The sequence below is a fragment of the Leopardus geoffroyi genome, chromosome C3 (assembly GCF_018350155.1).
Source record: "Leopardus geoffroyi isolate Oge1 chromosome C3, O.geoffroyi_Oge1_pat1.0, whole genome shotgun sequence".
NCBI lineage: Eukaryota > Metazoa > Chordata > Mammalia > Carnivora > Felidae > Leopardus > Leopardus geoffroyi.
In genome coordinates, this window is record NC_059338.1 from 56,986,697 (window position 1) to 57,002,520 (window position 15,824).

A 15,824-nucleotide genomic window follows, 5' to 3' on the forward strand; every position below is an offset into this window, starting at 1 on the left:
AGAATCAGGATTTTCAGAGCTTGACTAGACCTTACATCTATGTCTAGATCTAGCTAATTTTGCAGATAAATTAGCAGAAAATCAGAGAGGTTAAGGAATTTGCTCAAAGAAACATCTGTGGGTGTTTGGCTTCCTACTCTTTCTCTCTGCTCCCAGGGCAAAACAAGACAAAACAAAAAATCTTTATGTTTTTTAAAAAGATATTTTTGGCAAAGATTAAGTATCAGCAACTTTTAAATGTTGGCCTCTAGGAACACTGAAAAAGAATTGGCTGAAATAAATTTGCTGATAGATTGTTAATAAACTGTCACTTTATATAAAACATTTAGTAAAAGTACTAATTAATTATAAATTCCATTTTATAGACATAGATTTGAAAGGGCATTGCATGTTGAGATAATTATTGAATTTAGCTTGTGGGATTGGGCTTTTATCAATCAAAAACACATGATTAGAAGGCTATGTCTAGTGTTTAACCATCTGATTGGACCACATGGTACATACTTCACATTCCATTTTTTGCAATGGAAATGCAAATTAATTTTTTAAAACTCTCATTACTTTATTAGGTTTGCTATAACAACCATTGTGTAATGTTCTTATTTCAAAAGAAATATATTAACTTGATTTAATTAGTAACAGATGAAGCCTGTGGCAATTTTATTTAAAAGGGGTGGAGAGAAGGAGTTGTTCCTCTATTTTTGAGGATGTATTATTTGTCTAAATAAAGTGTTCATTTTACTGTTGATGTGAACTAATACTGACCTTTTTAGGGTTAATATATTTTAAAGGAAATTTAATTTACTTAAAAAAGTCTTTCAATTAATGTTTTTTTTTTTTAATTTTTTTTTTTTCAACGTTTTTATTTATTTTTGGGACAGAGAGAGACAGAGCATGAACGGGGGAGGGGCAGAGAGAGAGGGAGACACAGAATCGGAAACAGGCTCCAGGCTCTGAGCCATCAGCCCAGAGCCTGACGCGGGGCTCGAACTCACGGACCGCGAGATCGTGACCTGGCTGAAGTCGGACGCTTAAAAGTTTAGGATATCCATTTTTAGTTAATTTTATATGTGGTACAAGGTATGGATCAAGATTCATGTTTGAATATAGATGTCCAGTTGTTCCAGCCCCATTGTTGAAAAACCTGTCCTTTCTCCACATAATTGTCTTTGCAAGCTTTTGTACTTCTGTTGAAAATCAATTGGCTATATATGTGTGGTTTTATTTTTGTACTCTCTCATATTTAATTTATCTACCTGTCTGTGCTTTCACTGATATATCTTTGTCTTTATTACTGTAGCTTTATAGTAAGTCTTAAAATCAGATAGTATAAGCCCTCAAATGTTATTATTCTCTTTCAAATTATTCTGACTATTTCATATTGTTTACCTTTCTATATACATTTAGAATCAGCTAGTCTATTTCTTAAAAAAATAAAAATAAAAAATCCTGGAATCTTGACTGGGATTGCATTAACTCTATCGGCAGGATTCAATATATTAACCATACTGGATTTTCCTCCATGAGTATGGTATAGCTCTCCATTTATTTAGAAACTTCTTGATCTCTTCCATCATTTTATGGCTTTTAGCACATATATTTTGCACATATTTTGTTAGATTTGTACCTAAGTGTTTTGCCATTAGAAATAATAGGGGGTTTTTTTGTTTTGTTTTTTATTTTAGGGAGAGAGAGCATAAGCGGGAGACAGTGGCAGAGGGAGAGAGAGAATCTTAAGTAGGCTTTATGCTGAGTGTGGAGCCTGACATGGGGCTCAATCCCATGATCCCAGGATCATGACCTGAGCTGAAATCAAGAGTCAGACAACTCAATGACTAAGCCACACAGGCACCCAGCTATAGTAGTTTTTAAAAAATAAATGGTTTCCTGTTATTGTCGGATAACATACAGAAGTTACATTTGACTTTTGTAAATTTTCCTTGTGTCCTATGACCTTGCTGAATTCAGTTTTTTAATTATAACGGCTCTTTGTAGATTCTTGGACATTTGCTAAGTAGACAATTATGTTATCTATAAACAAATTTTTATTTCTTTAATTCTAATCTGCACGTCCTTTGTTTCTTTTTTTCTTTCTTTCTTTCTTTCTTTCTTTCTTTCTTTCTTTCTTTCTTTCCTTCCTTCCTTCCTTCCTTCCTTCCTTCCTTCCTTCTTTCTTTCCTTCTTTCTTTCTTTCTTTCTTTCCCTTATTGTACTGGTTAGGTCCTCTAGTATGATGTTAAAAAGGAATGCTGTAAGTGGATACCCCTTTCTTTTTACTGATCTTAGGCAGAAAGCAATTCTTTTACTATTAAATATGATATTAAGTAGGTTTTTTTGTAGATACTGTATCAGTTTACTTAAGTTCTATTCTATTTCTGGTTTGCTGAGACTTTATCAGGAATGGATGTTGGATTTTGTTAAGTGTCTTTTTCTACATCAGTTGAGATGATCACATGGTTTTTCTTCTTTAGACTGTTGATACAGTGAATTGTGTTAATTGACTTTAGATATTGAGCCAGTCTTGCGTTCCGAGGAGAAACACCACTTGGTCACAATATATTATCTTTTTATATATTGTTAGATTTGATTAGGTAATATATTGTTGAGGATTTTTGTATATGTGTTTATGAAGGAATACTAGTTTATAGTTTTCTTATGATGACTTGGTCTGCTTTTGCTATTAGAATAACAGTATTCTTATAGAATGAGTTGGGGGAGCATTCTGTTTTTAATTTTTCTGGAAGGGTTGGTGTAGAATTGGTATCATTTCAATCTAAATATTTAAAAAAAACTATTATTATTTATTTCTTTTTGAGTGGTAGCTTTGTAGTTTTAATCTTTCAAGGAATGTATCCACTTCATCTACGTTGTCAAATGTATGGGCAAACAAGTTTTTGTACTTTTTCCTTCTTACGTTTTTAAAGTCCAAAGGTGTGAAGTGATTATTCCTCATTTCATTACTGATATTGGTAATTTGTTTCTTTTCTCTTTCTCTGTCTCTTTTTTTGTAAGTTAGTGGTTTGTCAATATTATTGATATTTTCAGATAGCCAGCTTTTGGTTTGATTTGGGGAATATATTTTCACTGAATTGAAAATTCTAGGTTAACATACTTTATAAATATCACTTCATTATTTTCTGGCTTTCATAGTTTTTGGCACGAAGTGTGAGGTAATTCTTATCTTTTGTCTTCTATATGTAATGAGTCTTTTATTTTCTGCCTGCCTCCAAGATTCTCTGAGCTTGTATGTGTGGTTTGATTCTTTCCTGGTTTTTAGAAAATCCTTGGCCATTATCTCTTCAAGTATTGCTTCTGTCCCTTTCTGTGTCTCTTCTGCCGGATTTCAGTTATACCTGTTAATCCATATGATATTGTCTCGTGGCTCTTTGATACTGTGTTGTTGTTTTATTCTTTTTATTTTTAAAATTAAAAAAATTTTTTTAGTTCAATTTGGAAGATTTCTATTAATCTACCTCCAGGCTTACTTATTCTGTCATTAGCTATATCACATCTGCTTTTGAGCCCATGAAGGTTTTCTTCATCTCTGTATTGTGTGTGTATGTGTGTGTGTATTTAACATTTCCATTTAATTCTTTTAGTATCTTTTTCTTCAAAATTCTCTGTTCATTCATATTACCCATTTTTTTCCAGTAGAGCCTTTAATAATCATGTTAAATTATTACTAAATAATAATTCTCTGATATCTTAAATTCTCTGATAATTATACAGGTCATATCTAAGTCTGGTTCTATTCACTGCCTTCAGTGGGATATTTTCTTGCTCTTCATGTATCATAATTTTTTATTGAAACCTAGACACCATGTGTTGATTAGTACAGATTGAGATAAATATTATTTATGTCTGGAAATAGGCAGACTTTATTTTCTAAGCCTTTAGTCGTTCTTGTCAGGAGTTACCTTCCACGTCTTATGGGCTCACACCCACATACCATTATGTTGTCTTTGGTATGGGGTATTGGTTGCCAGAGGGTTTTTCTCAGTGTTCATGTTCCACCCTCCACTTCAGACTTTCCCGGTGTGTCTGTGCCTCAAAGAGGACCTCTCACTTCATTTTAACACTCTCTCAGCAATGTACTGCTATTAGTTGTTACTTGGCTTTTGCTAATATGGTGCCGGGTTCAGAGAGGGGGAAAGAGATTTTTTTTGTTGTTCTGATTTAGCCTTCAGGCAGTCTTAGGCTGGTCCCATGTCCATAGTTGTACTTGTCAGCAGTGGGGCTTCCGCATTCATCCCGTCAACACCTCTCCTCTGGAAACAAGAAGAACAGAAAAGAACGGTTTCTTTCCCCCAGCTGCTGTGGGTCTTTACCTGTGTTTTGGATGTGACAGGTTTTGTCGTATTTACCCAAGAAGCTTAATTAAGTCTTTTGTTTTTTAGGGGAAATAGGAGGAAAAGATCTGGGCAGCATTTTATGCCTCTTCCCTAATGGCAGCCGTTCCCTTCCCCTGAGGCCCCCTCCACTAAGGGGGAAGTTTTCTTCCATGTCCTGTTCTGTCCCCAGTTTTTCTTGTGACCTTCCGATCAGGTCCCAGAAAAGACCTTGCGAGTGGTTGCAAACACCCTGAGCATCTGCAGCGTCACATTTCTATCGTCAGGCTTCTTCACAATTTATTTAAAATCTTCCATGCAATCTTCTCTCCCAGTTCTGTGGCAACTCTGTTTTTTTCCAGTGAACCACCCTGTGTATATAAACCAGCGCTCATGGCCCTTCTCTCCTTCAGGGTACCTACCTTCCTTATATTTCAGGCCAGTTGATTTCCTTGGAACCTCAGCTCTTTGATGTTTTGTTTTGTTTTTTAAATGTTTATTTTTGAGACAGAGAGAGACAGAGCATGAATGGGGGAGGGTCAGAGAGAGGGAGACACAGAATCTGAAACAGGCTCCAGGCTCTGAGCTGTCAACACAGAGCCCGATATGGGACTGGAACTCACGGACCGTGAGATCATGACCTGAGCCGGTCGGACGCTTAACCGACTGAACCACCCAGGCACCCCAATGTTTTTTGTTTTTTTTTTAAGTTATGATTTTATATCTGGAATTTTCTTCCAGTTAGGGTGGGAACCACATCTTGTCCAGATTTTTATATCCTAAAAGTAAGTTTGAAGTTCTGCCTTTTTTTTTTTCTTTTTCAGAAGACGGGATATGCTTTTTATTCACTTTTATATCTCCCACCCTGTCCAGCACAGGGCCAGACACATAGTTCTGCCTATTTTTCTTAATCACTATGCCTCTACTTGACTATTCCCATAGCATTTTAATTAATCTCCCTATTTCTATTCTTGCCTCCTTCCAATACATTTTCCACTTTGTAATCAGAAGGATAGTTTTTAAAGAGTTCCTTGAATGCTGAATCTTCCATATCACCCCACGGCCTTTGCACATGCTATTTTTTTTCCATCTAGGCCACTCTTTCCTCTGCCTCTTCAGTTACCTTTAGATAACTTCTGTTCATCCAGGAGATTATTTTTCCTTAGAGAAGCCTTCTTCGACAACTCTTCACATTGAGATTATATCAGATCCACTCATATTTTTTCATGGTACTGGCTTTTGTTTAAATCTTCTTGAGTAACTGTATAATAATTTCTTTATTTCACTCCTTCTAGAATATAAGCTCCATGAAGACAGGTATCATTTCTCCCTTGTTCACCAATATGTAACTGGGACTTAAGTTAAAAAATATTTGTTAAATGAATAAATGAAGCTTAAAAAGTTGTTATTTACTGTAATCAGTGAAGCTAGTGATAGAATTATGGTTCTGTATAAATTTGACAAATCTTTTTCACTGGCCTCTATGGAAATTGTAGGAAGGTAACAAAATATTTACCTGGCCTACTCAGAAGGTTAAACTAGGAGAAAGGGAGAACCAAAATTAGAGTCTTTGGAGATGGATTTGTACTTTTTAGTGAAGAGCTCTAGATAGGATTACAGTGTGGCTGTGGAGTGAAGATAGAGGTCTGAAGGAAAAATCATTGTTGGTTTGTCAATTTAGTATTTTTTAAGAAAACCAGTGTTCACCGCTTAGCATGGAATGAGAGGGAAAAAGGTATATTGAGGGCTCAGTTAGCAATGTGACTTTTATGAGGTCAATGAAAGATTGCAGTAAAGGTATGGTAAGGCAAATAAATGCTTTAGTTTTCTAATACAAGAAAAGTAGAGCAACATTACTCATAAGTCTTTCGGTAATGATCGAAGAAACATGTAATTATTTAATAATTTCTCTCCTTTTTAGCCATTGCTTTGTGACAGAGGTGTGAGATATTTTTATAACCAACTTGTTCTGATTGCTACCTTAAGAAAAGTGAATATTGGGGCGCCTGGGTGGCTCAGCCGGTTAAGCGTCTGACTTCGGCTCAGGTCATGATCTCGCGGTCCATGGGTTCGAGCCCCGCATCGGGCTCTGTGCTGACAGCTCAGAGCCTGGAGCTTGTTTCAGATTCTGTGTCTCCCTCTTTCTCTGACCCTCCCCTGTTCATGCTCTCTCTCTGTCTCAAAAATAAATAAATGTTAAAAAAAAATTTAAAAAGAAAAGTGAATATGGGGCTTATGTTACCAAAAAAGTTCTGTCTTCTATGAGTTCTCACTGTAAAGCAGGCTTCTCTCGAAACAGTTTTATGATCACCTAGAATGAGGGTGAGCAAACTTCTGTAAATGGCCAGGTAGCCAATATTTTAGTCCTCATTTGATGTATTTATCTTTGGTTCATGTGGTCTCTGTTGCAGCTTCTCCTCTCTGCTGTTGTAGCATGATAGCAGTCATAGTCTGTAAACAAATGAGTGTGAGTGCGCTCTAATAAAACTTTATTTACAAAGACTGAAATTTGAATTCTAAACATTTTCATGTGTCATGACATATTATTCATTTGATTTATGTTCAGCCATTTAAAAATATAAAAGTCAAAACCATTTTTAGCTCTTTAGCTAGTTTAGCAAACTAGCCATAGTTTGCTGACCCCAACCTGGAGTTTCCACTGTTACTCGTAGACCAGCTTCTCTCCTGAGGTTTTGTTTTTTGTTTTTTTTAAGGTTTATTTGTTTTTGAGAGAGAGAGAGCACAAGTGGGAGAGGGGCAGAGAGGGAGGAGGACAGAGGATCCTAAGCAGGCTCCCCGCTGACGCAGCAAGCCGGACATCATGGGTCTGAACTCCCGAACCGCAAGATCATGACCTGAGCAGAAGCTGGAAGCTCAAACTACTGAGCCACCCAAGTGCCCCTTCTCTCCTGAGTTTTATAAGATTTTCAAATATCAGATGACTACCAGGTCAAATTAAACATGACAAAAATAAATTTTTTTTTTGTCCTCTTTGTCCGATACCCTCCTCTTCAACCTCGTTGTCCTTTCTTTGATTCAGACCCCAATCACCTCTCACTTGTCTACTGCAAGATATTCTTAAGTGCCTGCTTTCGATCTCTACCTATTGCAGACTATCCTTATATGATGTCCCTTACTCATTTGTTTGTGTCCTATTCTGTGTATGCATATGTGTATATATGTATGTATGTATTTATATATTGATCTTTATGCTACTAGTCTGACCACATCACCCTCTGGACTTAAAATCATTCAAAGCATTCTTCTTAGCACTAAAAGTTTTTTGTGATTTGTTCAACATCTATTTAATAGGCTCCTGCCATTCCCCAACTTATATTTTATACTATGTCCATACCAAAGCACTTGCAGTGCCCCAGATAAGCTATTTTATGCCTAAGTGTCTAGCCACTAGCTTTTCTACCTGGATCTCCATTGCCTTTCTTAACCAGAGAGTAAATTATTAGACAGTTTTAAAAACTTTATTCCTAATTTGAAGTCTTCTCTACTCTTCTAGATAGCTTGGTATTCTTTCCATGTTGCTTCAAGAAGACTTCACGCATTCCATTTTTATTACATTGGTTTTGGTTTTTGTTTGTTTCTTTAGAAACAGCGTGTGCACATGTACTTACAAGAGGGGGAGGTACAGAGAGAGAGAGGGAGAAAGAGAATCTCAAGCAGGCTTTATGCCCAGCGCAGAGCCTGACTGGGGCTTGTCTCACGACCCTGAGATCATGACCTGAGCCAAGGTCAAGAGTCAGACGCTTAAGCGACTAAAGCCACCCAGGCACCCCTATTACATTGTATTTTAATTATTTGTTCTATTTGTCTGCTCTGTTTTTAGACTGTGGAATCCTTAAAGGCTAAGACATGATCTTGTTTGATCTAGCACAGGGCCTGGCACTTTGTAGGTGGCATTCAAGAATGTGTTTTCAAAGTCTCAGTGTAATTTGGCTTCAGTTGACACTATTAAGTGAAGGAAGGATGGGATAATGTAGAAATATGTGTTTTCTCCTCAAAAGTTTGAGTTTACAAAAGTTTATAGATTAAAATGAGTAAACAGAGTAACACATAATTATAAAATAGACATACCTAAGGGTAAAAAAATAATTATTTGCAATCTTTTTTGTCGTATTGTACAACTGAACCTCACTGCATTTGTATTATTGTATTACATAGGTGGAAATGGATATTGTTGAAAAACTGGTAAAAATGATACCCTGTGAACATGAAGATCTGCTGAATATCACCCTACGACTTTTACTCAACTTATCCTTTGACACAGGACTGAGGAATAAGATGGTACAAGTTGGACTGCTTCCCAAACTCACTGCACTCCTAGGTATGTCTTTTAAAATCTAATGATGGGGTTGCTTGGAATTTTCAACACCATTGGAAAATTGAGCTCTGTGTTGAAGTCTGCTGAGCAAAAATCATTCTATATATGTTCTTTGGGAACTCAATACTAAAAATAAGCAGAATGAATGAAAAATGATGTGAGCCAGGATTTCCATGGTGCTATAGAATGAAGGAATAGAAACTTTTAACTCTGACTTCATTTGCCGATGTGAAAGTGAAAATATAAAAGTACTACCAAGAAAGCAAGAAGGAAAAATTACTTTCTCTTTAATAGTATTTTTTAAAGCAGGTATCATTTAATTCTTACATTCTGCCATACTGTTAAAATATTGCTTTTGAATACACAAATTTGTGGAGCTTTTTTGTCATTAAGTTGAAAAGGGCATTTTTTTAATAGCATGGGTTAGAAAATATTGCATTGGCAGATTTAGTTAATAATACATTGTTTTCTTTTTTTTTTTCTTTTTTTTTTTAATTTTTTTTTTTTTTCCAACGTTTATTTATTTTTGGGACAGAGAGAGACAGAGCATGAACAGGGGAGGGGCAGAGAGAGAGGGAGACACAGAATCGGAAACAGGCTCCAGGCTCTGAGCCATCAGCCCAGAGCCTGATGCGGGGCTCGAACTCACGGACCGCGAGATCGTGACCTGGCTGAAGTCGGACGCTTAACCGACTGCGCCACCCAGGCGCCCCTACATTGTTTTCTTTTAACTGTTAGCAAGATAACTATATAGCAAAGATGGATTGAATAATTAACTCTTAATGCTCACACATAAGGCTTCTTGGAAGAGGATTAAAAAGTCCTTTATGATCTGTTCAATGTCTGTCTTCATAGGTACTTGCTACTCCCCAACAGATACTTTATTATGTTTATACTGCACATATAACATATTTTGAACATATATTATACTGAACTATACAGTTCTCTAAACAAGCTCTTTATACCTAAGTACTTGTCCACCTGCTTTTTTTCTCTACCTGGAATGCCATTGTGTTTTTTAACCAGAAAGCACAATTCTTACCCATCTTTTAAGACTCCGTTCCTTTGTTCAGCACTGCGGCTTCATTTTTTTTTTTTTTTTTTTTTTTTTTGTAGCTTTATCCTTGTTTTCAAATATTTTTTTAACTGTTAACCACTAGTAGTGTAATAGAAGAGAATGATTTAAAATTAAGTTTATTCTTAGCTGTCTAATATCTATGAATCTAGTCTCTCATTGATATCATTATTTTCTTTATAATACTAGCAATAACATTTATATTGAATGTTTACTGTGCCAGTCATTTTGTTTTGTGCTTTCTTTACATTATCTCGTGGAATCCCTGAGATCTTTACTCACATCTACACAACTGATAAAAGGCACAGCCCACATTCAACCTCAGTTGTGTCTGTTGCCAAAGTTGGATTTCTTAACTACTACATTAAACTACACTGTGTAGTATATTAAGTAGACCATGATTAAGTAGAAAATCCAATTCTGCAACTCCCCTTAAAATAAAGGAAGTTTTCAGGAAACTTATTTCTTAATCCTTTTCTCAGAATAGGAAAACCTTTCACCAGTCAGTCCAAGAACATTTGGCCTATTGACCAGTGCACAAATATTGCATAGGACTTTTATTATACAGTGTAGAAGGAACTCTGTTGAGAAGCACTTCCAAAAATTGCTTTTGTGGAACCAAAGCAATACATTTAACAAGGAAACAGGAAAACTTGAAAAGTAAAATTGATGGCACTTTGAATTTAATTCATGTGATCCTTTATCTAGCATGAATCTAGCAGAATTATGTATCAGATATTAGGTTAGATTCTCAGTGTATGCAGATGAGTAAGTTATATTTCTTGTCCTGAAGGAGTTCATAGGCTATTTGGTTTATTCTGTATTTAGTGACCTACTTTTATGAAACAAATGATTTAAGAGAGATTTGGGGGAAATTACGAACAGGATACGCAGTCTATATTTTATTAACAAATAGTAAATTTTGTGATATGAGATATAGTATTTAATAAAATAATTTCTTTCATCTCTTCTAGAGCTCGATTTCTGGAGTCAGATTGTCTTATTAGAATTATGGCTGTCTTTACTTCTAACTATGTTGTGTTGGGCAAGGTACCCAAACTCTGACCCAGTTTTTGTCCATCTCTAAGATGGGGATAATAATTGTAACCAACTTAAAGTTCTTTTGAAGCTTAAATGAGGTATTGTATTACAGAGTGCTTAAAATAGTACTTGACACATAGTATCTTCTTAATAAATATTAGCTATAAATCATTTTTTTACCATCATCACCATCATCATCATTACTTAAAGTGGACATTCTATAAGTGTTGCTGACTTACCTTGATCTGAATACAAATACCTTCAAATAGGTATTATGTCTTTATTTATACAAACTAGGTAGCTTATTTATTTTTACTCTCCTGGGATGTGTGCGGTTTGATTCAATTTCAATGCAGTAAAATGTTGAAGATCTGCTATGGCAAAGCCCAGTGTTAAGCACTATAGGAAAATATTTTTCAATCTATGGATATGTTGAAATTCAAAAGAGAGAATGTTTCCTTACTGGTCCTTCATCGGCAAAATGCCATTTGAGATGCACGTTGACTTTAACCAAGGTGATGTTTATAAAGGAAGAAGAATAGAGGCTGTAGAAAGTATTTCAGGTAAAGTGACCAACATTACCTAAGGCATAGATGGTGCTAAGCCAGTGTGAGGAACAATAACTAAGAAGATAGTAGGAGATAACTGAAAATAAATGGGGTTTATGTTCTTATGTGTTATTATGAAGGTTAAGACTATGCTAATAAGTTATACTGAATTTAGCTGATGGTGGGAATCATTGCAGGTTTTTAAACTAGTTGGGTCACAGAGTACTGCTCTAGAGAAATTAATCTGACATTATTCTATTGGATGGACTAGAACTAGAGTCTGCAGAAGAGCATAATAGTCTATTGTAACAGCAAGACCAGAAGTACAGAAAACATGGACTAGGAAAGAGGTAGTATGTCAGATGTGAGGCAAAAGAAATACATATTACAGGTAGACTTAATGTGACATGCTTACTTTTCGAATGTAGGTGATGATAGGAAGAATTCATACCCCATGACTGTTAGAAGTCTAGTGCCAGGGACAGAAAAAGAGAAGTGTGAGGGAAGTAGTTTGAGGAAGCTAGCAATAGATTCAGTGTGAGACATTTTGGAGACAAGTAGAAACATAGGTCTATAGGTCCGGAGGGGTGAGGGTTAAAAAAGGAACACTTACCTTATAGAAGAAAAGTGGGAAGAGTAAACCAGTAAAGGAGACATAACAGCCAGAGAAATGTGTTTATTTTTTGACAAATACATAAAAAGTATATCAAGTTTAGGCCGTTACTGAGAAGCCATGATAATCTAGGACTCTTCATGCTTCAGAGATGAGGAGGTTTTGAGTAGGAAGAGCAACTGAAAAGTGTTTACCTTGTTTGAGTTATTCTTTCAAAGTGTTGTTACTTCGTTATTTTCTTTGAAATATCATGAATTCCTAAGGCATCGGATTTTACTACACCAAGGAAAGTAAAAAGCTAGTATTATTCAAATCTTGCATTACATAGGTAGAAGTAGAAGATCTGAAAATTTTCTACCTCTGTTATCTGTAAAAACAGATTAAAAGCAGAATGATTTTGTTGAGATGCTTATGGGTAGCTTACCTTCATAACTTCTTGGCTTACCTTTGTATGGTAAATAAAATAGGTTGATAGTTAAATCCTCACAAGAACAGCCACAAAAATTTTCTGGGAGAACAAATTGAAAAAAATATGGAATAGTGTTGTGATTTGAATAATTGTTAAAAGTGAACAGAAATTTGGGTACAGCTCAACTTTTCTGCCATGTGGGGAATCAGTATACTTTGTAAACTCATGACAACTTTGATCTATCTGAGGACTAATAAGTAGGCTCTAAAATCCTTCCTCTTTAGGTAAAGATTATGTCCCATCTTTTTTTCCCTTTTTGTTCACTGCTCACAAGTTATTGAATTTTAACCTAAGCAATTTCTTTCTTTTCAAATGTTCACGTATCTTTTGCTTAATAACTTTGTTTAGTTCCACCTTTTCATTCTCTACTTACAAGCCATGGAAGCAATGGCAATCATACATAGTAAACAAAAGAGAATATCTACTGATATTCCAGGATCAAGGAAAGGGAGAAAATGTACATATTGAAGAGAAATTAAAATATACTAGAGAACAGTGACTTCAGCTTCTGTAAAATGCTTCAGAATGCCTATAAGTACTTAGAATATACAGGTTTACATCTGTTTACGTATCATACATTCTTTTAATTATTTTAAAGACACTGTTGTTTTCTACTTTTTCATTTAAATTATGAGTTAAATAAGCTTCTGTGGGCCTTTTATAAGGTGAGCCTATGGGGAAAAAAAGCATTTCAAATTCCAAATAACTGATTTCAGTATGAGTTTTTAGAACATAACCATTTTGTAAACTTTATAATTGTTTATATTTATCATCGTCCAAAAATGGCCCTTTTATTCATCACTTCCCACGAAAAACCTGTCAACTGTATTAGTGGAAGACAAGGCTATGATTATTAATAAACAACCTTAAGATCCCAGTACCTTAAGACACATCAAAGATTTACTTCTTCCTCGTATTACGTATCCATAATAAGTGAGTAGAAAGTGTTGGTCTGTGTCACCATCAGAGACCAAGACTAACAGAATCTCTGGGTCACCATGGCACCAGGGAAGAGAGAAAGAGAAAAGGCAGAGTTGTAAACTTCTCTTGAAGACTTCTGCTCTGAACTGACAAATATAATTTTTGCTTACACTTGGCACTGATAATAGCAAGTCACATGGCCATGCCGAACTTTAAGGGGTTGGCAAATGTTTGGAAGGATTAGAACTAGAATATTGGTGCGTTAGCAACCTAACAACCCTGAAAAGTATTTTCCAGTTTTTCTGAATTTTCTTTTACTTATTTTTTCAGATTTTTATTTTTATTTTTTATTTTTTAATGTTTATTTTTGAGAGAGAGACAGAGAGACAGAGTATGAGTGGGGGAGGGGCAGAGATTGAGGGAGACACTGAATTCAAAGCAGGCTCCAGGCTCTGAGCTGTCAGCACAGAGCCCGATGTGGGGCTCGAACTCACGAACTGTGAGATCATGACCTGAGCCAAAGTTGGACACTTAACTGACTGAGCCACCCAGGCACCCCAGATTTTGATCTTTAAGTAATCTCTATGCACATGTTGAGGCTCGAACTCACAATCCTGAGATCAGGAGTCACATTCTGTGCTGACTGAGCCAGCCAGGCACTTCTGAATTTTATTTTAGCTGAGTTTCCAGGATTACCAGAATCTGTTAAAAAAATACATCCTGAGACATTATAGCAATACTACCATATGTAGTGTATCTAACTACTATAGTACCACAGAGCACATTAATTAAAAGCTAGAATTCTGGAGCCATACCATATGACTTTGAATATTAGCTTCATCTGTTATTAGCTATGTGATACTGTGTAAATTATTTAACCTATGTGTCCATTTTCTCATCTTCAGTATATAGATAATAATGCATGTTAATAAGGAAAGGTTAAATAAGAGTACAGTGTTAGGAAATTATATAGAATACAAACTATAGATATCCAAGGAATGGGTCTTTATGATAAGAAAGTTTTCTCAGCTTATAACATTAAGGGTATTTAATCATTTTATATAAAGTTCTTTAAAATTGATTACATGTTTCTTTTCATAAATGTTTTCTTAAATGTACTTTTAATACCATAAACGTCATTTAATTTTTATTGAGAAGTATAGTGTGGTGGTTAGTACGATGGGCTTTGGAACCAGAGTACCAGCGTTCACCTGCTATATGAGTTTTTTTAATCATCGAGTCAAAATAATTTATTATACAGGAATGTAAATATTACTGTGCTCAACTATTTCCCCTTACTAAATGGCCTCAGAATTCCATGTATTTAAATGTTTTATGTACAGGTTTTCTGTTTTCCCCTCTTATTTTTAGCTGTCACTTCTCATTTCTTCTGTTCCAGAAGCAATTCTATAGCAGCAATTTTCCTCTCTCTAATGATATATTTCTAATCTCTTGTGGTCTTGGAAACTGACAACTGAGCTTATTTGAAGTGTATATTTTGTTAAAAATGAATTCCAAATGAATGCCCAAAGGGTTCTCTTCCCAGTAACACACTCCTCTTAGTAAGGTTTATTGCAGACTTTGTAACATTTCTTTTAACTGTGAAGAAACCTATTTTGCTTGTTCTCTCTGCTGTGTCCAAAGAAATTGCATTGAGTGTATAAATGATTTGCTGATAAGCTATTAATAATAGAATAGTCATTTTTATACTTGTTAATGTATATGTTACTTGTGTGGAAAAATAAATCATTAACTCCTAACACAATAAACTAAATTTCTCAATTGAGCAATTCAGTGATACATTTAATATCTCTGGTCTTTGGCCACTACAATTATATAGAAATTGTAGTGAGGAAGCATTACACAGAGCATAGATTTTAAAGGGATAGGATATAATTAGTATAGAGCAATGACTTTCAAACATCTTTACCCCAATCTATAGTATAGTTTACACTACAACCTAATACTCACATGTGTATGTGATATATATATGCATGTGTATATATCCATATGTGTATATTTATATACATTACATTTTACTTCTTACATCTATTACAGATTTTAACATACGTAATTTTTAAAAATGTTCACAAAGCAGTATTTACCATTTCTGTGTGCAGTGAACTGTATTTTCTATTTATTTTCTGTTCATTGTTTATTCTACTTATGACTTATATTAATTTTGTGTTCTGATTGATTTGACATTCATTTGGAAAACATTGAACTATGGGAAAGTGATTAGATTTCTTTCCCATCAAATGTTCAGAAATCTTAATCACTGTCTCTGCTGGATTTTTTGTGTGTTGAACAGTAGATTATCTAAATTCTTCTAGGTTATTCTTGGCAAGTAGTGATGGGAGTGATTCCATGGAATTGAAAATTTTTTTAATGGAAAAAACCTTTTGTAAATCAAGTATTTGAAGAATTTGGAGTACATTTTCTTCATTGTAATCACCGAGAAGGAATTAAAGAGCATAGAGTAGAACATGAGTG

General features: G+C 35.0%; 1 protein-coding gene across 2 annotated transcripts in view; it reads left to right on the forward strand.

Moving 5' to 3' along the window:
* The window catches only part of KIFAP3 (kinesin associated protein 3), a 174,113-nt gene that overhangs the window by 68,964 nt on the left and 89,325 nt on the right, over nucleotides 1-15,824 (forward strand). For both annotated transcript variants that reach the window (XM_045452967.1, XM_045452968.1), the window contains one exon: nucleotides 8,505-8,667. In XM_045452967.1, the coding sequence (XP_045308923.1) occupies nucleotides 8,505-8,667 (163 nt within the window). The remainder of the gene's footprint in view (nucleotides 1-8,504; nucleotides 8,668-15,824) is intronic.